The following is a 21250-nucleotide window of genomic DNA, read 5'->3' as shown; positions in this document are numbered from 1 at the left end:
ATTGCTGTCTAACACGATAAAAGCGAGGCGACGTTTTCGTACGGGAAAACGCAAAAATATCTACAAAGCAACAATATCTAAATCAGAATAAATTATAATACCATAGCATTAAGACCAACGACCTAATAAAGCCGAATTCATATTAATAACCACGACATAAGAATACGTTAAATCGTCGGAATAAGACCAAAATATGTCGGAATATACTTTTGTCGTCTTATCCTTGACTTCATTTATGCTACATTCTCATTGTATATTTGCGCACGAGACTTTTTATGCTGCCACGTTTCTATAATGCCCCTCCAAAAAGTCTTTCGAAGCTTGGACAGTAGGATGGCTTTTTTATGAATTCCTACAGTGTAAAAAATGTACTAAATATAGTCTATGCAATATTGTCTGTGTGCAACCCATCTAATTAAGCAAAACGTTGCCTATGTGTGTGAGTGAGAAAGAAACGGATGATTTTCAGTTCTGTCCTTTTGCTAGGTGCGACTCTTCACAGTTAACCAAGTGAGAAACGTTACTCTTGTCCTCTGACTCGTTGGCCATCCGCGATTTGTGGACACCAGAAATAAAATATTACAATTCAGTTTCGTTGATATAAAATAGATATATCGTAATTATTAAGACAAAATATTTTCTAGGAACGAAATTGCAACTTTTATTACCAAACAATGCGTGCAAGTGAGCTATGGTGTTTCCCAATAAAACAAATTCACACGTCTTTTATGCTACAAAGATGCAACAAAATAACAACTGGAAAAGTGGTATTGTTTTACACACATAGCAAGGGCTAGAAAATACTTTCAAATGTATAATTTTGCCCTTTTTAACTGGAGTTGCCAAAATAACATATAACACTTTGGTACTTCTAAAAATGAAAACATTTAAAACCAACAAACAAGAAAACATTGACAACATATAATTCAGTGGCTAAAAGAGTTAATGCAAAAAGTGTGACAACAGAACGATGGACACCAAATCAAATAAAACAGTGAACAGGCAAAAAAACAAGTGGGTTATTGAAATCTGAGATTTTTTGAACATAATGTTTTTCAAATAGAATTTAGAAATAAGAAGGAACATAAATTAGCAAGAATCTTGTATTGTTAAAATGACAGCCCGACTACATATCTACCCTCTGATACAATCATTTTCAATCTTCTATTGTTTTTTTATATGTTGTTGGTTAAATATTTAAATCTATTAATTTCAATTAAAAGATAGGTAACAGTGTTAATTTTAAATAATTTTATTATTGCACCTTAATATGCAATATATTGCACATAGCACAGTGTTGGTCTGTGACCTTTTATGAATTTATAGCAAAAAGTAGTGACAATTATAGGTAGTGGTACAAACTAAACTAGATGTGGTAGTTAATAAATCCTAATAAGATATTTATTTTTATAAAGTTTATTTATGAATATGAGATATATGAGATTTTAAACTACTTTTTACAGTGAATTTCTTTTGGCAAATTGAACACTGGTATGGCTTTTCTCCAGTGTGAATTTTCATGTGAGATAAAAGATTTCCTTTTCTTCCAAAACCCTGGCCACAGATTTCGCAAATATGCGGCTTTTCCCCTGTGTGAATTTTCTGGTGGACAGTTAGTGACCCTGCAAGACCAAAGCACTTGCCACAAAACTTGCAGACGTGAGGTTTTTCTCCAGCATGAGTCCGTTCATGTGTATGGAGATTTCCTCTACCAGCAAAACACTTTCCACAATATTTGCAACTGAATGGTTTTTCACCGGTGTGGGTTCTTAGGTGGGCAGTGACAGACCCAGCATCGCCAAAACACTTGTCACAATGTTCGCATTTAAAAGACTTAAGTTTGTGATGCACCAAATCAATGTGTTTTTTTAAATAGGTCGCACATGTAAATGATTTTTCACATATGCTGCATCGACACAAATTCTTTCCAGTGTGTGTTTTCATGTGTCTGTTCAGTCGACCAGCTGTTACATAAGACTTTCCACAATCCTTACATGGAAATGGTCTTTCACCAGAGTGAAGGCGAACATGTCTTTCTAGCAAACTCAGGAGTCCAAATGATTTTGGACACTCTTTGCAACTATGCTTTTTACTGTGTACTTGAGAAATGTGGTTTGTAAGAGTCTTTCTAGTTTTAAAGCACTTCTCACAAATACCACATCTGAACTCTTTTTCGTTGTCTTGGTTAGGTAAGGCCTTTGGTGGTTCAGGCTTCTTGTCATAACTAAAGGGGCTGATAGAGTCTTGTTTTTTAGTTGATGACCCCTTCTCCATTATCAATTCATTTCAAACAAAAGCAGTGTCATTAATTTAGGTTGTCCAGTACTGAAAAGTGTCAACTGGATAAATGGTTAATTGACAAACAAAAAATCAGGACAAAGACATTATCACCCATTACGAATTCAAAACAGTGTATTTTGGTTAGGGGAATCCCCAAAATGTATTTGGGTGGCAAAGTGGTGCAATGGTCCATTTTAAAAATATTTAGAATGACAAGGATCGGTAGAATCCATCGCCAGGATTAGTGGAATTTAACCAGGATCGGTGCGATCATTCAAAAAGTGCGATAGAATTGTAGCGTTTGCGCTCCATATTGTTACCGGCTTGAAACCCCGGCCAACCAAATGAAGCAGGCTGGCCGGTTGTGACGTCGTCACACCAGCCTCTGTGAATTCATCAAATTGACAGTTTGTTGCCTGATCGTGTTTTCGTCGATTGTCCGAGTTTCCTCTTTTTCGATGCGTCGCCGAACCGCATTGTCACGATATTTAATTACCGCCAGCTGGAATGCTATATAAAAGGGATTTCATTTTATACCAAAAATAACAGTCTTGCATACTGTTCATTGTGGAGTCCAGATCGCGTACGTTATACGGAGGTAATTATTGTATGTATGTATCGTAAGTACCTGTAAGTACTGTTTGTCGTTTGTGTAATTGCAATAAATATCCTATCATTGTGCTAAAACCCACAGAATCAATCATCAAGAATAGGATTTTCGCAAGGACGCTAAAGGGTTGTTGGGATCAATCAAAATAACATTCATGATTAATTCACCCGATCCGTTAGAAATCAGTGTATTTCTAAGCAAAAAGGTCTACGACAATCAGGGCATCCAATAGCAGAAAAGTCTAGACTTTTAGACCTTGAGGTCCTGGCAATGCACTGATTTGGACCTGTAGGTAAACTCCCGGCGAAGATAAATTAAAAATATTCATTAAAAGTTCAGAAAAGATGACAAAAAATAAGAGATAGGATTAATAACACTTGACCCACCTAAACCCTAACGCTAACCCGAATCCTAACCCAAATAATGTGCGTTATTTTAATAATTCTTTAAATGCTGGGGAGAAAAGCCCAAACTGGGATGGTTTCTCGTCCATTGTATTTAAGATTATTACGTCACAAATTAAGGTATTGGGGCCTGAAGCGTTATAATTATTAAATTATCGCACATTATTTGGGTTAGGGCGCTGGTTAGCGTTTGGGTCAAGTATTGTTAAACTTAATCTTCTTATGCACATTTGCTAATGCAAATTAGTGCATTGTCCAAGACCTCAAAGTCTAAAAGTCGGACTTTTTGATCCTTTGAATGCACTGATTGTCGTAGACCTTTTTGCTTAGAACTGCACTGATTTCTGACAGATGGGGTGATTAATTACAAGGGTCGCTACGGATCAATTACATTATGACAAGGACCGCTAGCATTTTTTATTAAAAAATTGGGGTATTTCTCCAAGTTTTGCAAATAAAACAAATTGCTTGCTATAGTTTGCGGTTTATGTTATTTTTAAGTGGAGGTATTGCTTATATTCGGACGAGTTTATCAATTGTAATAGTTTAACATTTTATTTTTATGACAAGGACTTGACTTGCTCTAACTATTGCTTGACTGGGACTTAACTCATGATTTATTTAAAATGGCTTGACTTGTACTTAAGTTTTTTTCAAAAATGACTTGACTTGGACATAAGTTTTTTTACAAATGTCTCAAATGGTACTTGTTTACAACACTGCCATTACGTGGCGTATAATATTACTGCCATTCACAATTTACCGGTCTTTGCTCTGAAAAGATAGTTCGCAAAACTTGCTAGTGTATAGGGTTTTTCTCCCGTGTGTTTTCTTACATGTTTAGTAGGCCTAATATGTCCTTTGCAATGAAAACACCTTGAACAGCATCTACAAGTGAAATTTTTTTTTTCTGTGTTTGTTCGTTCACGTTTGGTGAGATACTATGCCCTTGCTCACGAAAACGCTTTAGACCAGTGTTCCTTAAACTTTTTTATCGCTCGTAGGCTACCCTTTGGGCTTTCATGAAATTTTCTCGTTCCCCCTGCCAACAACAGCCTACGGAAGTAAATAAAATTGTAATATTAGGAATTAAACTCCAAGTATTTATAACTTACTTGTTGAATGCATGCAATAAATACAGTTTTGTTAGTTCAGCAATACTTACAGTTACAACACACAAAAAATCAGTCAATTTACTATGGCTTTTTGTAAAATACGCATTATTCACAAATATGCGTGAATAGCGCATAATTCACACTGTATGTCGTATAGTAGTCGTACCCCCTGCCTTGGTGCTTCGTACCACCAAGGGGTACTCCACGCATGGGCGCCCGCTCGTTCGTCGCAAACGCTTAGCTCGATTTAGGTCTTGTCATTTTCAAACTTTGGGCAGCAGACCAACAATTACTCACGAGACCATTTTAAGTGGGTCGAAGCATATTTAAAACTAGTGGGTGGGTCGTAGAATATCCAAAACTATAGACACGAGCACATTTCCCGTATTTTTTAGCTGCTGTTTAACTATATGTAAAGGCAAAAAATTTCCCGTTTCACGAATCTATTTTTTTACATATGCGTTTACGGGAAACTCTTCAAACTAAAGACGCCACGTTTTTCTTAAAAAATGTAGCCAAATTACGTTGTCGCCAAAATCCGTGTCGCTCAGCCTTTCAAGCATTCTTTCTGGATTCGAAACTTTAGTCTAACTATTCGGACCTATAATAGTTTTTGTTTATTTTCCTAAAACCCTAAAATGCAACATAACTTTGCCTTTTCATTAAAACTTTTTTGCATCGTTAAAATATTGGACTTTTCGACATTTGACTCTTTTGGCTGTTGCCGTTTACGTAAAAATAGATTATTTTGCTTTAGGGCGTAGTTGTTTACCCTTTTCGACCTAACAAGGCAAAATAACCTCACCATGGCTTTTTGAAACTATTAGCAACATGTCTTAACGTACGATTTCGTCATTCAGTCGTGTAATGTCAATAGACGGTGTTTCATCAAGCGTTTTATTAACCCGAGTTTTTTTTTTCTTTTTTCGTGCTGCGTGAAGATCCCAACAGTGCGAACAAAATCGGTATTTTATTGCATGGAAATAACGCGCAAAAGAAACACGATCATAGAGGAGGGCGAACTGACGCCAAAGCAACGAAGAATTACAAAAAACTCGGCATAACAAAGCGCCTCGACCTTTATGTACTATGCAAGTGTACCCGACACGGTTTATTGTTGGAAAATAATCCGTACGTTATTAAGGTGAACACTAGAAATAAGCTCAAACACGCAACTATATGTAGAGAAAACATAATCTAATGTCAGTCGAACCAGATATGGTTAGTATGAACACACATTTTTAATAGCGATTTCAAGCTGCTACATTTTCAAGAAACGAAGTACAATGCTGCATTTGTAAAGGTGCTGCAATTTTTTTGCCCGGTTTATTGGAATTGTGCTGACAGAAACAACGTTGCTTGCAAGTAACGCAAAAAAGCGAAATGTTGGTTTAATAATGTCTTCTCGCTTGCTTGGTTTTATAGGATTGCTTAAATGCTATAGGTAATACAGATGTCTGCTAAACAAAAAAACGTAATTTTTTAGTTAGATGGTCAAACGATTAAAAGCTCAACAGAAAAAAAAAGTTTTGAAACATGTGTTTTATGGCGATTGAATGAAGACACATTACAAGGGTGTAAAAAACGGTTGTAAAGATATATTAAAAGTAGGATTAATGGAATTGTTGAACACTGGGCAAAGCATTTGCCGTATACGAACACGCCTTACGCTAAGCCAACGGTCACCAAACTTTTTGCATGAAACTTTAAAAGGCGATAGCGGGCTGTGTACAAATTTTGTATTAACCCTAATTGAAATTGAACGGTTTTAAAATAACTGAAACATTATAACAAAAAAATGAAAAATGCTTAGTGAGCTATATGAAATGGTCGTTTAGTTTAAAGTTTTTTCAAAATAAGGTTTGGTTTTGCATCTGACAAAAGTTAATGAAGTATTTGATTAGTTTGGAGCATAACGGTTGGAGGTTGTTGTAAGACGTAATAAGAATATCAAAGGCCATACAGAAGAAAGTATCACGTTCAAAATGATACCTACTTCTGTGTGAGCATTGATATTCTTATTACGCATTTAATCACTGTATTTCGGAATCATTACGGAAATACGCCGCGGGCTGAAAGAATTGAACATGCGGGTCGAATGTTGCCGCGGGCTGATATTTAGTGACTCGCTGGTCAATACTTCGAACAATTTCATTCGGCCGGATTTTACGTTGTCGCGAAAAATCGACGAAAATGGGGGCCTTGTAAAACGGATCGACATTATCCCTGCAAGAGTGGGTAATTGCATATAGAGCTGACATAAAGGAGACGAAGGGTTGAACAAGAACACGAAATTTCGACGAGACAAGGCACAGTTCGAGTTGACTTTTTCGCCACAAACGTGGCCGTGATAAACAAAATATGTAAACTTAATTTTTTTAGGTCGCGATCGACAATGTGTCTTTCTTACGCAAGTGTATTATGTTTCAACCCAAATCTAATAACAAGTTTTATAATAGAATGTGTTCTGTTTCTGCTAACCTAGCGGGCGAAAAAAAACCTCGCGCCCAATTGCATATGCCGTTTTTTAATAAAGGAACTTTATAGCCTGAAATTCAGGAAGTATAGGAAATTACAGCAAGTTGCCAATCCAATTCATCAAACTTTATTCAGAAAATTACTCTTAATTATTTGTGAATTAAAAACTGTTAAGGTAGTCGATTAATGCCATTAATCGATATGGGCCAGAAACACTGTTATTTAGCATGAGTTACAACCACAAGAGTGCAACTTGGTGAATATTGTTTGCTTAAATTTAACGCAAGACAAAAATTTAACAAAAGTTAAAAGGAAATCGAATGTTAAGTTGTCTTTATACTTGTACGTTTCCCAGACATTGCAAAGCCTATTATAGGCTCAGATTGTTCAAGAGAAATTCAATTTAAAAAATGCAGGGTTTGGGTGGCGAGTTGTATGAAGTTTTAATCAAACAAAAAAAAAAGAACTTTTGGATAAAAATTGCGTATCAAACATGAAAAATCTCATTCCTGCTGCAATTAACTTAAATTGCGAGACAAGCTTTCGCTTCCAACTTTTCGTCTCTCAGCCGTTTCGAAACCCTCGCCACCTGCTTCAGTGGCAGTGGTTGGGCAACGCGCAGCGCAGTCGAACCGTGACGACGTGACGTCATCCGCGCTACGTCATCATGTTGTTGGAGTTGCCCGCCGACAGGTCGATGACGTTGGCCCCCGGTGTGGCGGCGGGGGCGGTGCTCGTCGATGTCTCCGACTTCATCAGTTCGAGAATGTCGCGGCGGAAGATGGAAAGGTTCTGCGTGAATCTAAACGGTGGCGACGCGAAGGCAGAGTTAATCGGGCGCCATTTTGTGTCAGGCCAGGATTTTTTTTGGACCAGTGGTTTTTAACCCTTTGAGACTTGCGGAATGGTAGAAATACAAAAATTATTTTACTAACCCGAATTTGGAAGGAAATATTTTTTAAACAACTAGGCAAGTCATTAGGATACATTTATTAAAACACATTACATTATACAGCACTAAATGGGATAGGAGTATATTATTTTACGGGGTCACTGTAGTTAATTTGAAAAGATTAGTCTACATTTTAGACACTTTAAGACAAATATACGAGATCGAGGTGCCACAACTAAACCTTTCTGGGTGGGCGGCCAAATTCACTTTTAAATTTGCTAAATTTTATAGATTAAATTAACCTTTTACAGTAATACATCATTAAAGCTTGTAATTTTTTGCAAGTTTGTAAGAATTTGAATTTAGAGTTTCATCAAATATAAACGGGGCGTTAAAATGTTATCGTCGACCGGCGTTTACGAACCAGTGAGAACTAAAAAAACAACGCTTGTAAATAAGTTAGCGCCTTGGCAGGATAAAATATCGATACGGCAATATTTAATTTGCTTGTATTTAGAAACTAGCGTTTCGCAACTTATACAAAAAAACAAGCATTAAATATTTCGATTTTTGGGTTGTAATGTCTGTTTAAGTGGCTACCGATTTTTTTTATTTCCTGTATTATCACAAAATTTCTTATATTGTTAAGAGTTGAATATAGCTTAAAAATTCAGAAACAAAAAAATTACGTTTCCGTGGGCAAAGACAAACACAAGGGCGCACAGTTTTCCCTACCAACCTGTCGCGAGTCTTTGTGTGTAGGTTCTTGTCGACGCCGTTCATGAGCTGGTTAAAGCAGGTGCGCACAGAGGAAGGGTCGAGGGTGCCGTGGTCGACGCTCGGTTCACACAACGACTTCTCAATCGAGGCCAGGTACTGTCGAAGAGCGATGGAGTCCGTTAAAGGTGATTAAATAATATAGAAGTGTCACAAATTAGTTTCTAACGATTGTATGTAACATTCTTTCCTTAGGCGTTAAACTTGTTGTTTTGCTTTGACTATAGGCGTTCGTGTTACGTCATAATGCCCTAAACGTGGCGTGATGTTTACTGTGTTGTCTGTGTTAGTGTGTTAAAGCAGGTCATTCTATATTAAACGTGGCAGTGAAAACTCGTGTGCTTTTATGTGCTTCAGAAGCTCACTGAAAGTTAATTTCCTGAAAGCATTTCTGGATATCTAGACTGGAAAGCGTCGAAGTAGTGCCAAAATAGAGGGCACATTGTTTGTGTTCGTGACAAAAGGCCACGTTATATTCTTTTAGTAAAAAGAATGGCACCATAACATATTCGAAGAAGATTTTTGAAGATACAGTGATTGGAGTACAATTCTCACGGATTTAGTTCCAACGTATTTTTTGTTACAATTTAGTGTAGAAGTGCTGGGTCTGAGTAAATAGTTCGAAGTTTGTACCACAAAAAGACTTACTACAAAGGTTCTGTGGCCATGTAATGCCGAAGAGCGATGGAAACCTCTGGTTTGGTGATAATTAATAGTGATCATTTATACATATAACACAATATGTTTTGATTAGTAAATTTGAAATAATTGATTCTCTTAAAGACAGAATAGTAATTATATTTACCCGAATATAGAACGCACAGCGGCTTTGGTTATATGTTACTTACTAAACGAATATGATTTCAAAATATATGACCGAAATAAAGAAAGCCGTTACGGTAGCACAACAACGCCGCGATCGTCTTGAACCGAAATATTGAAAGTATTTATTCTCTATAGTACAACCCCACCAAACCGGTTTACGAGCAAATCCAAACAACAATTCTCTTACCACCTATAGAGCTGAATCGGAATGGACCTTAAGTTGCGGGTGTGCACGTCTGCTATGGGAAAGTATTTAGCGTAACCTGTGCAAATTAACATCCGAAAACAAACGGAAACTTTTGGCTTAATTTAACTTTGGCCCAATTGTAACGAATAAATCCTTCATTCGTTTGATAAAAACAGAATCGAGCTTTCTGCAAAATCGCAGCGGAACCCGTATACCACTTGTTTTATCTAGGTCCCGACGTGTTTATACTGGAAGTATAAAACCACGAATATTGAGTAGTTTGTCCCCCAGTAGTTGCTTTTCGGAGTGCACAAAGATGAAACATGCTAAACATTCGTGAATTATGTCCTTTTACGTGCAAGGTATGTCAATGTCATCTATCATTGTAAATATGACGAAAAAGCCCCGACTATGTTTCACTTTTTGGTATTGTTACCTTTCTGTGTGAACTTCTGAGGGATATTCGGCTTTAAAAATAGAAAATATGCCGATACACAAATATAAATGGTCGTTTTATACTTCGTTTCATTCAGTTTTTTATTCGTAATTTTATTAATAATAAAATTTACGTTTTTTTCATGGTTTAAAAAATGTCGAACTGCTGAAGTTTTGAATAATCTCTTATAATGGCTTATCGATGCTTTGTATCAAATAGGGCTGGGTTAAGTAATTTATAGTAAACGACGTATGCACTTTAAGTAAATGATGTTCAAGCCTAATAATATCGGACTACGTCTAAACTTTCAAAACGCACACATATTTATTTATACTCAATCGGAGAATTGTTATTTATTTAAGACAATCGCAATGACGATCTAAGCTTAGATACGAACAAAGTCTAGTAGCACTAAAGCATCAAAATTATACCTTTAATTCAAACTAAACCCAAAAATTTTGAAACAATCATCCCAGTACATGTGTTTCAAAAACATTACGTAGCTCTGATTTCTTAAAAAAACGCAGATAAGGTAGGTCATTCAACATGAAAAGTTGCAAGGGAAAACATGTGCCCGTGTAAAACTTAAAATAAAACCAACTCAAATGTAAACTTTATGTTAACACTTCTGAATAGAACCTGAATGAAAAGCGAAGTACAACCTGATATAGCAGGAATTTTATTTGTGTTCGTGACACCCACTGTATTCCCGGCCGCGGGCCAGAACCAAACGCAGCAAGGTCTCGCAGACCATAACAAAAAAACTATTAAATTTGTTTGCAAACCTAAACAAGCCAAACAGCAAAAAAGGCTGTTTATTTGGTTAGCGGTAAACTATCGTTCTCTAACAAATCTTCAACACATCTGCAGAAAACAGTTTTCACCAAATTTTTTATTGTAAGGAATAATATATGGTTGGCGGTTATTGTGATACAATAGGTTTTGTATAATAATGCAAATTGTAATCTTGACTACAAACTATTGTGCAATACTAATATATGCAATACATATTTATTTTGATTAATCATAGCCATAATCACTTGTCCTATAGCTATTTTAACAATATTTGCAAGAGAGAAGTTTATCTGGTGTGGATTCTTTCATGCGATTTAACATGGCCACTTCTACGAAAAACCTTTTCACAATATTTGCAAGCAAAACGTTTTTCTCCAGTGTGTATTTTTTCATGTTGTTTAAGCGCTGAGTTACTGGAAAACTTTTTTTCACAAAATTTGCAAGAGTAAGGTTTTTCTCCAGTGTGGATTCGTTCATGAATAGTAAAAGAGATTTTATGACGGAAACTCTTTTCACAATATTTGCAAGTGAAAGGTTTTTCTCCAGTATGTATTCGCTCATGGTTGGTAAGGTTTCCCTTTTGACGAAAACACTTGAAACAATAACTGCAAGTGTAAGGTTTTTCTTCGCTATGGGTTTTTTTATGACTTGTAAATGCCCAACTGGTAGTAAAACTTTTTTTGCAATGATCGCAAGTGTAGGGTTTCTCTCCGGTATGTATTCTTTCATGTTTGATAAGATTGGTTTTGGAACGAAAACACTTGGAACAATATTTACAAGTGAAAGGTTTTTCTCCAGTGTGGATTCGCTCATGCATGACAAGAACCCTTTTCTGACGAAAATATTTTTTGCAATAAATGCAGGCAAAAGGTTTTTCTCCAGTGTGCGTTTGTTCATGAGTGACAAGGTTTCCTGTGGTACTAAAACTTTTTGAGCAATAACTACAAGTATGTGGCTTTTCCCCAGTGTGGATTCGTTTATGTTTGACGAGACTACCTGTTGTCCTAAAACTTTTTGAGCAATAACTACAAGTATGTGGCTTTTCCCCAGTGTGGATTCGTTTATGTTTGTTAAGATCCCCACTGTCATTAAAACTCTTTTCACAGTAATCACAAGTGTAAGGTTTATCTCCAGTGTGAATTCTTTCATGTTTGGTGAGATAACTTTTGTGAGGAAAGGTTTTTTCACAAAATTTGCACGTGTAGGGTTTTTCTCCAGTGTGTAATCGCTCGTGCTTGATAAGGTATCCTTTGTCACGAAAGCACTTTGAACAGTAACTGCAGGTGTATTTCTTTTCTTCAGTATGAATTCTCTTATGGGACAAAAGCATTCCACTGGTGCGAAAAGACTTTTCACAATAATTGCAGGTGAATGGTTTTTCTCCAGTGTGTATTCTTTCATGTTCAGTGACAGATCCTTTTTTACTAAAACACTTTGAACAGTATTTACAAGGGAACGGCTTTTCTCCAGTATGGGTTCTTTCATGACATGAAAGAGCATGACGGTCTCGAAAACACTTTTCACAATATTTGCAATTGTGTTGTTTTTTTATGGGCTCCATTTATATATGCAACTAGATGCCTACTTTCACCTTAACACAAACATAGTTCTGTTTTTAGTTCAATTCATGTTAAAATACAGGGTCAATCAGTTAAGTTGACAAATTTTGCATCAATAATGACTTTGAAAGGGCTTACAAGCATTGCTTGCAAGAAAGAACCTTGTCAAGTGTTTTCAAATTGTTTTGAAGTTAAAAGCACAATTATATAAACTTAAATTATTCGCTAAAACCATTATAATATTCAGACTAAACAAACCAAATCAAAAATAAGATATGTTTAAAAAAAACATGTTTACTCATAAATAGCACAACCAGTATTTAAAATAACAAATTAAACACATTGATAGATGATTACAAAACATGAACCAATAAAACAAAATGCAGAGACAAAAAAGCAACACAACTTTATTAAAAAATATTTTTCTTTTACGGTTAAATTGGTATGCAGGCCACTATCATTCAGTTAAAATCACATAATTTTAATTTGGTAAACTTATTACCCATAAAATTGATATCTCACAACTGTTTAATTTTTTAATAAAGGTAACTTCTAATTTGCTTCCGAACTATACCTTTAAATATTAAACAAAAGGTCACGTCTATGTAAAAAAACGTTTTGCAGTTTTAAGTAGAGCCTGACGGTGGCCAACTGCACATTTAAGACTTATAATACTTTTACCTTAAATTGTATTTGATGTTGCGTGATATCACAGACAAGTCATCTTAATTTAATTGGTAATACTAACATAACAAATGTCATTAACTGTTATATACATGCTGATTTATAGATGATACACTATATAAATGATACACACATTGTCAAACCAGCTTATAAAAATCATGACAGATTATTCTAGTTTTTCATTTATGTACAAACATCGAAGTAGCATTTGAAGCATTATGAGCTCCACTGCTATGAACATTAAAAAACATAAAACAAAGAGCAGATAGACCTTGGCCTTACGTGTTAAAAACTTCACGTGGGATGGTTCAGCAACCCTTCTAAACATAAAAGCGAAACTGTATAAGAACCAATGTCAGTCGGTCACTAGTTACGCTCTGTTGGGAAAAGACAAGCTAGCCGCAAGCTATATCAGAAACGACTTTGTACTAGCCTTCATTCAGCACGGACTGCCTTGAGCGAACGAAAACTCTATCGTAAACTCTTAACGATAACCCTTATCGAAAACGAACCACTAACGATCACTAACATTCGGAAATCGTAAGGACTGTTAACGATAGCGTGTACACTGAACACTGTAAGTTAGTCAACATGCAAAATCCCACTCTAGTATCCAAACGACAAAATAAACAAATTTTTAATATTAAAAAAAAATACTGTCACTGTCGTCGAGATGATTTCTTAATTTTCGTTTTATAAATGCGTTACTATTACGAGAAATACGCTGTGCATAACCTCGCTAAATAATGGCCTTAAACTGACTTTGAGTAACTCTGCACCATACTTGCATTTCACGAGTTACTTTTGCAAATTAATGCCCTTCAAGAAAATTGCGAATTTTCTACACCAGTGTTCGGCACATTATTTTTGTGGTGGCCTAAAATACGCTTTGCAGAATCCCACTACATAAAACCACTACGAAAACAGTGGATACGTAACGCATATGGCAGATGAAATGATTCGAAAAAATCATTTATAGTATAAATTAACAGAAGTTGAAATGTACAGTTATAAGTCTCACGACTTACAAGCGCCTTGATATCGAAAACATCGGCAAGCCATAATGATAACATAAACAAAGAAAACAGGTAACGCGCGAAGCGCGACAAAATTTTTGCGTTCACATAGAACTTGGAAAAAAATATAGCTTGACCGGCACTCTCAGAGACACATTTGGCACGCGGGCCTAAACCACACTGAGACAATATAAAAATTCTTAGACACACCAACTTTTGAAATACGTTGCAACAAATGTAGGGCTATCACACGACCCACAACAACATAATAACACTAAGCAATTCAACAGTAACTCTGGACCCATCAAATATGACTCTGTGGCCCACAGTTTGCCGATCACTGGGCTACACATTAGTTGCTTGTCCAACAACATTCGACGCACACTTTATGATTAGGCGAAGGTTATCAGAAAGTAACAGGCCGCATGAAAAAAAGCTGGCTCCGCACTACTTCATATAAAGCTGCAAAGTAAATGTTTAGCCATAGTGATCGGCCTTTATCCAAACTTGCCAATGACGAACGTTCGAATAAGCGTAACTTTTCGTGATAGAAGGAATCCAATATTATACTTTAAACATGCCTACAGACGCGTCAAAGAACGTGTCAGAAAAATTTGTTACGAACGTTACAAGAAAGTTTTACAATCATAATTAAAATAACACATTTAAGTAAACTTGCAAATTACGAACGAAGTGGTGCTTTGGTTTTGTAAAACCTATACTTACAGAGTTATGCCAGTGGCCCCCCCAATGACCGCTCCGTGGCCCCCAAGGGGGCCGAGACCACAGTTTTCCAACGACGCTAACTAGTTGCAACAAATATGGGCATCCAGTTTAAATCGACGATAACCCATAGTAGTATTTATACTTGTAAAAATTTAACGATTTTTTCCGTAGCGCTTCAGTCTAACTGACTAAAGAATGAAACACGAAAATTCTACTAGCTATCTTTAATTTTTTCTGACGCCATCTAAAAATAGGCGTAATGTAGGTTATTGTATTTGTGGATATCTTCAATGCGAAAATCCTGGTAAAAAAAATACGATCTAGCCCGCATTTATCGTGGATTCCTATTAGTTAAAATAACAGGTATCACTGAAATACTAGTACAACACAATTCCAGTCTAGCTTAGATCTCATTTATCGAATCAATTGCTCTTTAATTTCTTGATACTGAATTTAATTAACAGCGAGCAGAGTTGTAAAAAGAAAAACCTCCAAGAACCTTTTTTGCTTTACGTGTTTTGAACTAGAAGTGAGTGCGAAAAACAAACACACTCTTTAGCACGATAACAGTACTATAACGCCTAGACTTGTAAAACCTTATATAAAGACAATGAATACGAAGATTTGGTTAAAATAACAAAGGCATTTTTTTCTTTATCACCTAACAGGCTTGAATACGTTTGTCTTTTCTTTATATATTAAAGTATTTTTTAATTTTCTTAGTGACCTGTAAAAAATTTCGTGCGATTTCAATTTGAAATGGTTAATTTGAAATATTATTTTTGTTTTATTTTCTTTTTTTAAACTTGCTAATGAATTACAAAGCCAAAAAGGTCGAGTAGCTCGCCTTTGATAAGTGATGCTTGAATTACTTCTCAGTCACATTAACTGAAGATGATACAAGCTCAAATCGAAACGTCTTAATAATCAAGATGATGTCGATTCACTCAACCGTTTTGGCTTTGCAATTTATTAGCACTCTACATTACAGATCCGTGCTTACTGTAACCTTTTTTAATATTTATAAAATATAGGCCGGTGTAGTGTAGTGGTAATTTTGTTTAAATGTTACCTGAAAAAGTTTATTTTGCCGTTAACATTGTTGGATGAGATTTTCTTGTTAACCAGTCCTTGGTCGGTGAATCTAAGCAGCTAAGTAGTCTCCGATATACATTTTTTATTTGCGCGAAACGAACACATCTACGTAATGTACCTTATGTTATGTAAGTATACAAAAGGTACATTACGTAGATGGATTCGTTTCCCGTCAACCTAAATACGAACTGTGTGATGTTCTCAAGGCTACTTACATAAGACTTAACGTTTAAATGTAACTTGTGACGTCATCTACTAAAAATACTCATGGTCTCCCAAAACAAAAATCCTGGATCGGCGCCTGCCGCTTGGGGGCAGTCTTGCAGCAGAAAAGCTAATCAGCGTACTATGTTGTCACTGGGGATATCATTTAGTTTGGCTTTCCTAACCTAACCTCCAGTTTTCTTGACACTGCGTGTTCTCTTTGCAATCCATTTTAGCTTAGCAGTTTTCATAATGCGTGTTGCGTTGCATACCAGTGTTACAATGACTTTGGTGCACTTTAGTCATTGTCTTAAGACCATTGGACAAATGACTTGACTTGAACTTAAATGACTTAGGTTTAAGTACGTGTTTGTGTTTATTGAAATGGCGCTGATATAATTTCGATGTAATGTTATATATAAAATCCGCAAAGTAATAACCTTTTTACATGAAGAAACGATTCCCCCCAAAAAGCGATAAGTCAAATAAGATTCGCGTAAAGTTCGAAAAACTCTTTTGGCTGTATAAAGCCAAAAAAATTAAAATTAGTGCATTGCCTGATACCTAGTTCGAAAACGAGGTCGCGGGTCAATTCCTTCCCGCTGGTCGTTGGTTGCCCCCTGGTCTAGAACCTCCTAATTGACATCAAATGTAATTTGGAACTGAAGTCACGTTCTGACGACTTGAAGTTCAGTTAAAAATAAAACTCCAGCGGCATACAAGAAAATCTCCTAAAAAGCAACCCGGAAGCAAAAACTTGCTGAACTTCACACAAATTATAATAGCTAAACTTAGCTTTACCTTGTTTTGGGTGAGATTTTTATTGTTAAAACGGCAGCTTTGGTGTCAGAGAAAGTGGCAAGTGCGATAAAACTAGTTTGAAAACAAAAATATTTGTGGGTGACATAATTTTTAAGGACAAAAGCACAATAAAATATAGACACACAAACTTAGCTGCTGACTTTTATTGAGGTCAGGACAAAGTTACATTGGTAACGGATTGATTTGTCAAAACTGGAGTATCGCTCTCTAACTTATTTTCATCACATCAGCGCAAACAGTTTTCACCCAAGTTTTTATTTTAATTAATATTATAACTTTGCGTTTATTGTGATACAATAGGTTTTGTCCAATAATGCAAATGAGAAACAAAAAAGTGTTCCATACTAGCATATACAATACATATTTCATTTTATCACAGCCATAATCACTTTTACTAAAACTCTTTAAATAATATTTGCAAGAGAATACTTTCATCTTGTGTGGATTCTTTCATGCGACTTAACATGTTCTTTTCTACGAAAAACCTTTTCACAATATTCGCAAGCAAACTGTTTTTCTCCAGTGTGTATTTTTTCATGTCCTTTAAGCGCTGATTTATCAGAAAAACTTTTTTCACAAAATTTGCAAGAGTAAGGTTTTTCTCCGGTGTGGATTCGTTCATGAATAGTAAGAGAGCTTTTATGACGGAAACTCTTTTCACAATATTTGCAAGTGAAAGGTTTTTCTCCAGTGTGTATTCGCTCATGGCTGGTAAGGCTTCCTTTCTCACGAAAACACTTGAAACAATTACCGCAAGTGTAAGGTTTTTCTTCGCTATGGGTTTTTTTATGACTTGTAAATGCCCAACTGGTAGTAAAACTTTTTTTGCAATGATCGCAAGTGTAGGGTTTCTCTCCGGTATGTATTCTTTCATGTTTGATAAGAATGTTTTTGAAACCAAAACACTTGGAACAATATTTACAAGTGAAAGGTTTTTCTCCAGTGTGGATTCGCTCATGCTGGGTGAGGGCGCTTGTATTAGAAAAAGACTTTCCGCAATAATTGCAGGTGAAAGGTTTTTCTCCAGTGTGCGTTCGTTCATGGTTGACGAGACTACCTGTTGTCCTAAAACTTTTTGAGCAATAACTACAAGTATGCGGCTTTTCCCCAGTGTGGATTCGTTTATGTTTGTTGAGATCTCCACTGCCATTAAAACTCTTTTCACAATAATCACAAGTGTAAGGTTTATCTCCAGTGTGAATTCTTTCATGTGTTGTGAGACTTGCTGTATGACGAAAAGACTTTTTGCAAAATTTACAAGCGTATGGCTTTTCCCCTGTATGTATTCGTTCATGGACGCCAAGCTTTTCCTTTATTCGAAAACACTTGGAACAGTAACGGCAGCTGTAAGGTTTTTCTCCAGTGTGAATCCTTTCATGGTTGGTAAGTCTTTGTTTGGTATGAAAGCACTTTTCGCAATATTTACAAGTATGAGGTTTATTTTCTATGTGTATTTGTTCATGTATGGTGAGATAACTTTTGTGAGGAAAGGTTTTTTCACAAAATTTGCAAGTGTAGGGTTTTTCTCCAGTGTGTAATCGCTCGTGCTTGGTAAGGTGTCCTTTGTTACGAAAGCACTTTGAACAGTAACTGCAGGTGTATTTCTTTTCTTCAGTATGAATTCTCTTATGAGACAAAAGCATTCCACTGGTGCGAAAAGACTTTTCACAATAATTGCAGGTGAATGGTTTTTCTCCAGTGTGTATTCTTTCATGTTTGGTGACATATCCTTTGTCACTAAAACACTTTGAACAGTATTTACAAGCGAACGGCTTTTCTCCAGTATGGGTTCTTTCATGACATGAAAGAGCATGACGGTCTCGAAAACACTTTTCACAATATTTGCAATTGTGTTGTTTTTTTATGGGCTCCATTTATATATGCAACTAGATGCCTACTTTCACCTTAACACAAACATAGTTCTGTTTTTAGTTCAATTCATATTAAAATACAGGGTCAATCAGTTAAGTTGACAAATTTTGCATCAATATTGACTTTGAAAGGGCTTACAAGCATTGCTTGCAAGAAAGAACCTTGTCAAGTGTTTTCAAATTGTTTTGAAGTTAAAAGCACAATTATATAAACTTAAATTATTCGCTAAAACCATTATAATATTCAGACTAAACAAACCAAATCAAAAATAAGATATGTTTAAAAAAAACATGTTTACTCATAAATAGCACAACCAGTATTTAAAATAACAAATTAAACACATTGATAGATGATTACAAAACATGAACCAATAAAACAAAATGCAGAGACAAAAAAGCAACACAACTTTATTAAAAAATATTTTTCTTTTACGGTTAAATTGGTATGCAGGCCACTATCATTCAGTTAAAATCACATAATTTTAATTTGGTAAACTTATTACCCATAAAATTGGTATCTCACAACTGTTTAATTTTTTAAATAAAGGTAACTTCTAATTTGCTTCCGAACTATACCTTTAAATATGAAAAAAAAGGTCACGTCTATGTAAAAAAACGTTTTGCAGTTTTAAGTAGAGCCTGACGGTGGCCAACTGCACATATTAGACTTATAATACTTTTACCTTAAATTGTATTTAATGTTGCGTGATATCACAGACAAGTCATCTTAATTTAATTTGTAATCCTAACATAACAAATGTCATTAACTGTTATATAAATGCTGATTTATAGATGATACACTATATAAATGATACACACATTGTCAAACCAGCTTATAAAAATCATGACAGATTATTCTAGTTTTTCATTTATGTACAAACATCGAAGTAGCACTTGAAGCATTATGAGCTCCACTGCTATGAACATTAAAAAACATAAAACAAAGAGCAGATAGACCTTGGCCTTACGTGTTAAAAACTTCACGTGGGATGGCTCAGCAACCCTTCTAAACATAAAAGCGAAACTGTATAAGAACCAATGTCAGTCGGTCACTAGTTACGCTATGTTGGGAAAAGACAAGCTAGCCGCAAGCTATATCAGAAACGACTTTGTACTAGCCTTCATTCAGCACGGACTGCCTTGAGCAAACGAAAACTCTATCGAAAACGAACAACTAACGATCACTAACATTCGGAAATCGTAAGGACTGTTAACGATAGCGTGTACACTGTACACTGTAAGTTAGTCAACATGCAAAATCCCACTCTAGTATCCAAACGACAAAATAAACAAATTTTTAATATTAAAAAAAATAATGTCACTGTCGTCGAGATGATTTCTTAATTTTCGTTTTATAAATGCGTTACTATTACGAGAAATACGCTGTGCATAACCTCGCTAAATAATGGTCTAAAACTGACTTTGAGTAACCCTGCACCATACTTGCATTTCACGAGTTACTTTTGCAAATTAATGCCCTTCAAGAAAATTGCGAATTTTCTACACCAGTGTTCGGCACATTATTTTTGTCGTGGCCTAAAATACGCTTTGCAGAATCCCACTACATAAAACCACGACGAAAACAGTGGATACGTGACGCATATGGCAGATGAAAGGATTTGAAAAAATCATTTATAGTATAAATTAACAGAAATTGAAATGTACAGTTATAAGTCTCACGACTTACAAGCGCCTTGATATCGAAAACATCGGCAAGCCATAATGATAACATAAAACAAAGAAAACAGGTAAAAAAAAAAAAAAAAAAAAAAAAAAAAATTTGCGTTCACATAGAACTTGGAAAAAAATATAGCTTGACCGGCACTCTCAGAGACACATTTGGCACGCGGGCCTAAACCACACTGAGACAATATAAAAATTCTTAGACACACCAACTTTTGAAATACGTTGCAACAAATGTAGGGCTACCGCACGGCCCACAACAACATAATAACACTAAGCAATTCAAAAGTAACTCTGGACCCATCAAATATGACTCTGTGGCCCACAGTTTGCCGATCACTGGGCTACACATTAGTTGCTTGTCCAACAGCATTCGACGCACACTTTATGATTAGGCGAAGGTTATCAGAAAGTAACAGGCCGCATGAAAAAAAGCTGGCTCCGCACTACTTCATATAAAGCTGCAAAGTAAATGTTTAGCCATAGTGATCGGCCTTTATCCAAACTTGCCAATGACGAACGTTCGAATAAGCGTAACTTTTCGTGATAGAAGGAATCCAATATTATACTTTAAACATGCCTACAGACGCGTCAAAGAACGTGTCAGAAAAATTTGTTACGAACGTTACAAGAAAGTTTTACAATCATAATTAAAATAACACATTTAAGTAAACTTGCAAATTACGAACGAAGTGGTGCTTTGGTTTTGTAATACCTATACATACAGAGTTATGCCAGTGGCCCCCCAATGACCGCCCCGTGGCCCCCAAGGGGGCCGAGGGCCACGGTTG

At 35.8% G+C, this 21250-nt stretch overlaps 4 protein-coding genes across 4 annotated transcripts in view; all 4 read right to left on the bottom strand.

Annotated features, from left to right (window-relative positions):
- Positions 1–764: 764 nt before the first annotated feature.
- Positions 765–2274, bottom strand: LOC146146896 (uncharacterized). The gene has a single exon (XM_083387863.1). The coding sequence runs from the start codon at positions 2272–2274 to the stop codon at positions 1417–1419; it is 858 nt and encodes a 285-aa protein (XP_083243989.1). The 3' UTR covers positions 765–1416.
- Positions 2275–5377: 3103 nt separating this feature from the next.
- LOC146146893 (exportin-7-like) overlaps positions 5378–21250 on the bottom strand; it is a 42563-nt gene continuing 26690 nt past the window's right edge. The window contains exons 24-25 of the mRNA XM_083386486.1: positions 8519–8655; positions 5378–7689 (exon numbers count right to left, since the gene is read on the bottom strand). Of these exons, the coding sequence (XP_083242612.1) occupies positions 7545–7689; positions 8519–8655 (282 nt within the window). The 3' untranslated portion in view covers positions 5378–7544. The remainder of the gene's footprint in view (positions 7690–8518; positions 8656–21250) is intronic.
- LOC146146895 (uncharacterized) lies at positions 11078–12129 on the bottom strand. The gene has a single exon (XM_083386749.1). The coding sequence runs from the start codon at positions 12127–12129 to the stop codon at positions 11086–11088; it is 1044 nt and encodes a 347-aa protein (XP_083242875.1). The 3' UTR covers positions 11078–11085.
- On the bottom strand, positions 17117–18823 carry LOC146146894 (uncharacterized). The gene is made up of 4 exons (XM_083386747.1): positions 18810–18823; positions 18354–18552; positions 17804–18269; positions 17117–17626 (listed from the first exon to the last, which is right to left on the bottom strand). The coding sequence occupies exons 1-4, from the start codon at positions 18821–18823 to the stop codon at positions 17337–17339; spliced, it is 969 nt and encodes a 322-aa protein (XP_083242873.1). The 3' UTR covers positions 17117–17336.

Source organism: Ascidiella aspersa, chromosome 4 (genome assembly GCF_963924565.1).
Source record: "Ascidiella aspersa chromosome 4, kaAscAspe10.2, whole genome shotgun sequence".
NCBI classification, from domain to species: Eukaryota; Metazoa; Chordata; class Ascidiacea; order Phlebobranchia; family Ascidiidae; genus Ascidiella; species Ascidiella aspersa.
The sequence above is the reverse complement of the archived record's forward strand: the minus strand, read 5'-3'. Positions and strand labels throughout refer to the sequence as shown.

Excerpts from the sequence above, each read along its gene's own strand:
- LOC146146896 (XM_083387863.1), bottom strand. The coding sequence starts at position 2,274 with ATGGAGAAGGGGTCATCAACTAAAAAACAAGACTCTATCAGCCCCTTT.
- LOC146146895 (XM_083386749.1), bottom strand. The coding sequence starts at position 12,129 with ATGCTTTTGTCCCATAAGAGAATTCATACTGAAGAAAAGAAATACACC.
- LOC146146894 (XM_083386747.1), bottom strand. Across the intron at positions 18,270-18,353 it reads CCATACATGAACAAATACAC|ACTGGAGAAAAACCTTACAG; the intron begins ATAGAAAATAAA and ends GAAAGGATTCAC. Across the intron at positions 17,627-17,803 it reads ATATTGTTCCAAGTGTTTTG|GAAGCCTTACCAGCCATGAG; the intron begins GTTTCAAAAACA and ends TTCGTGAGAAAG.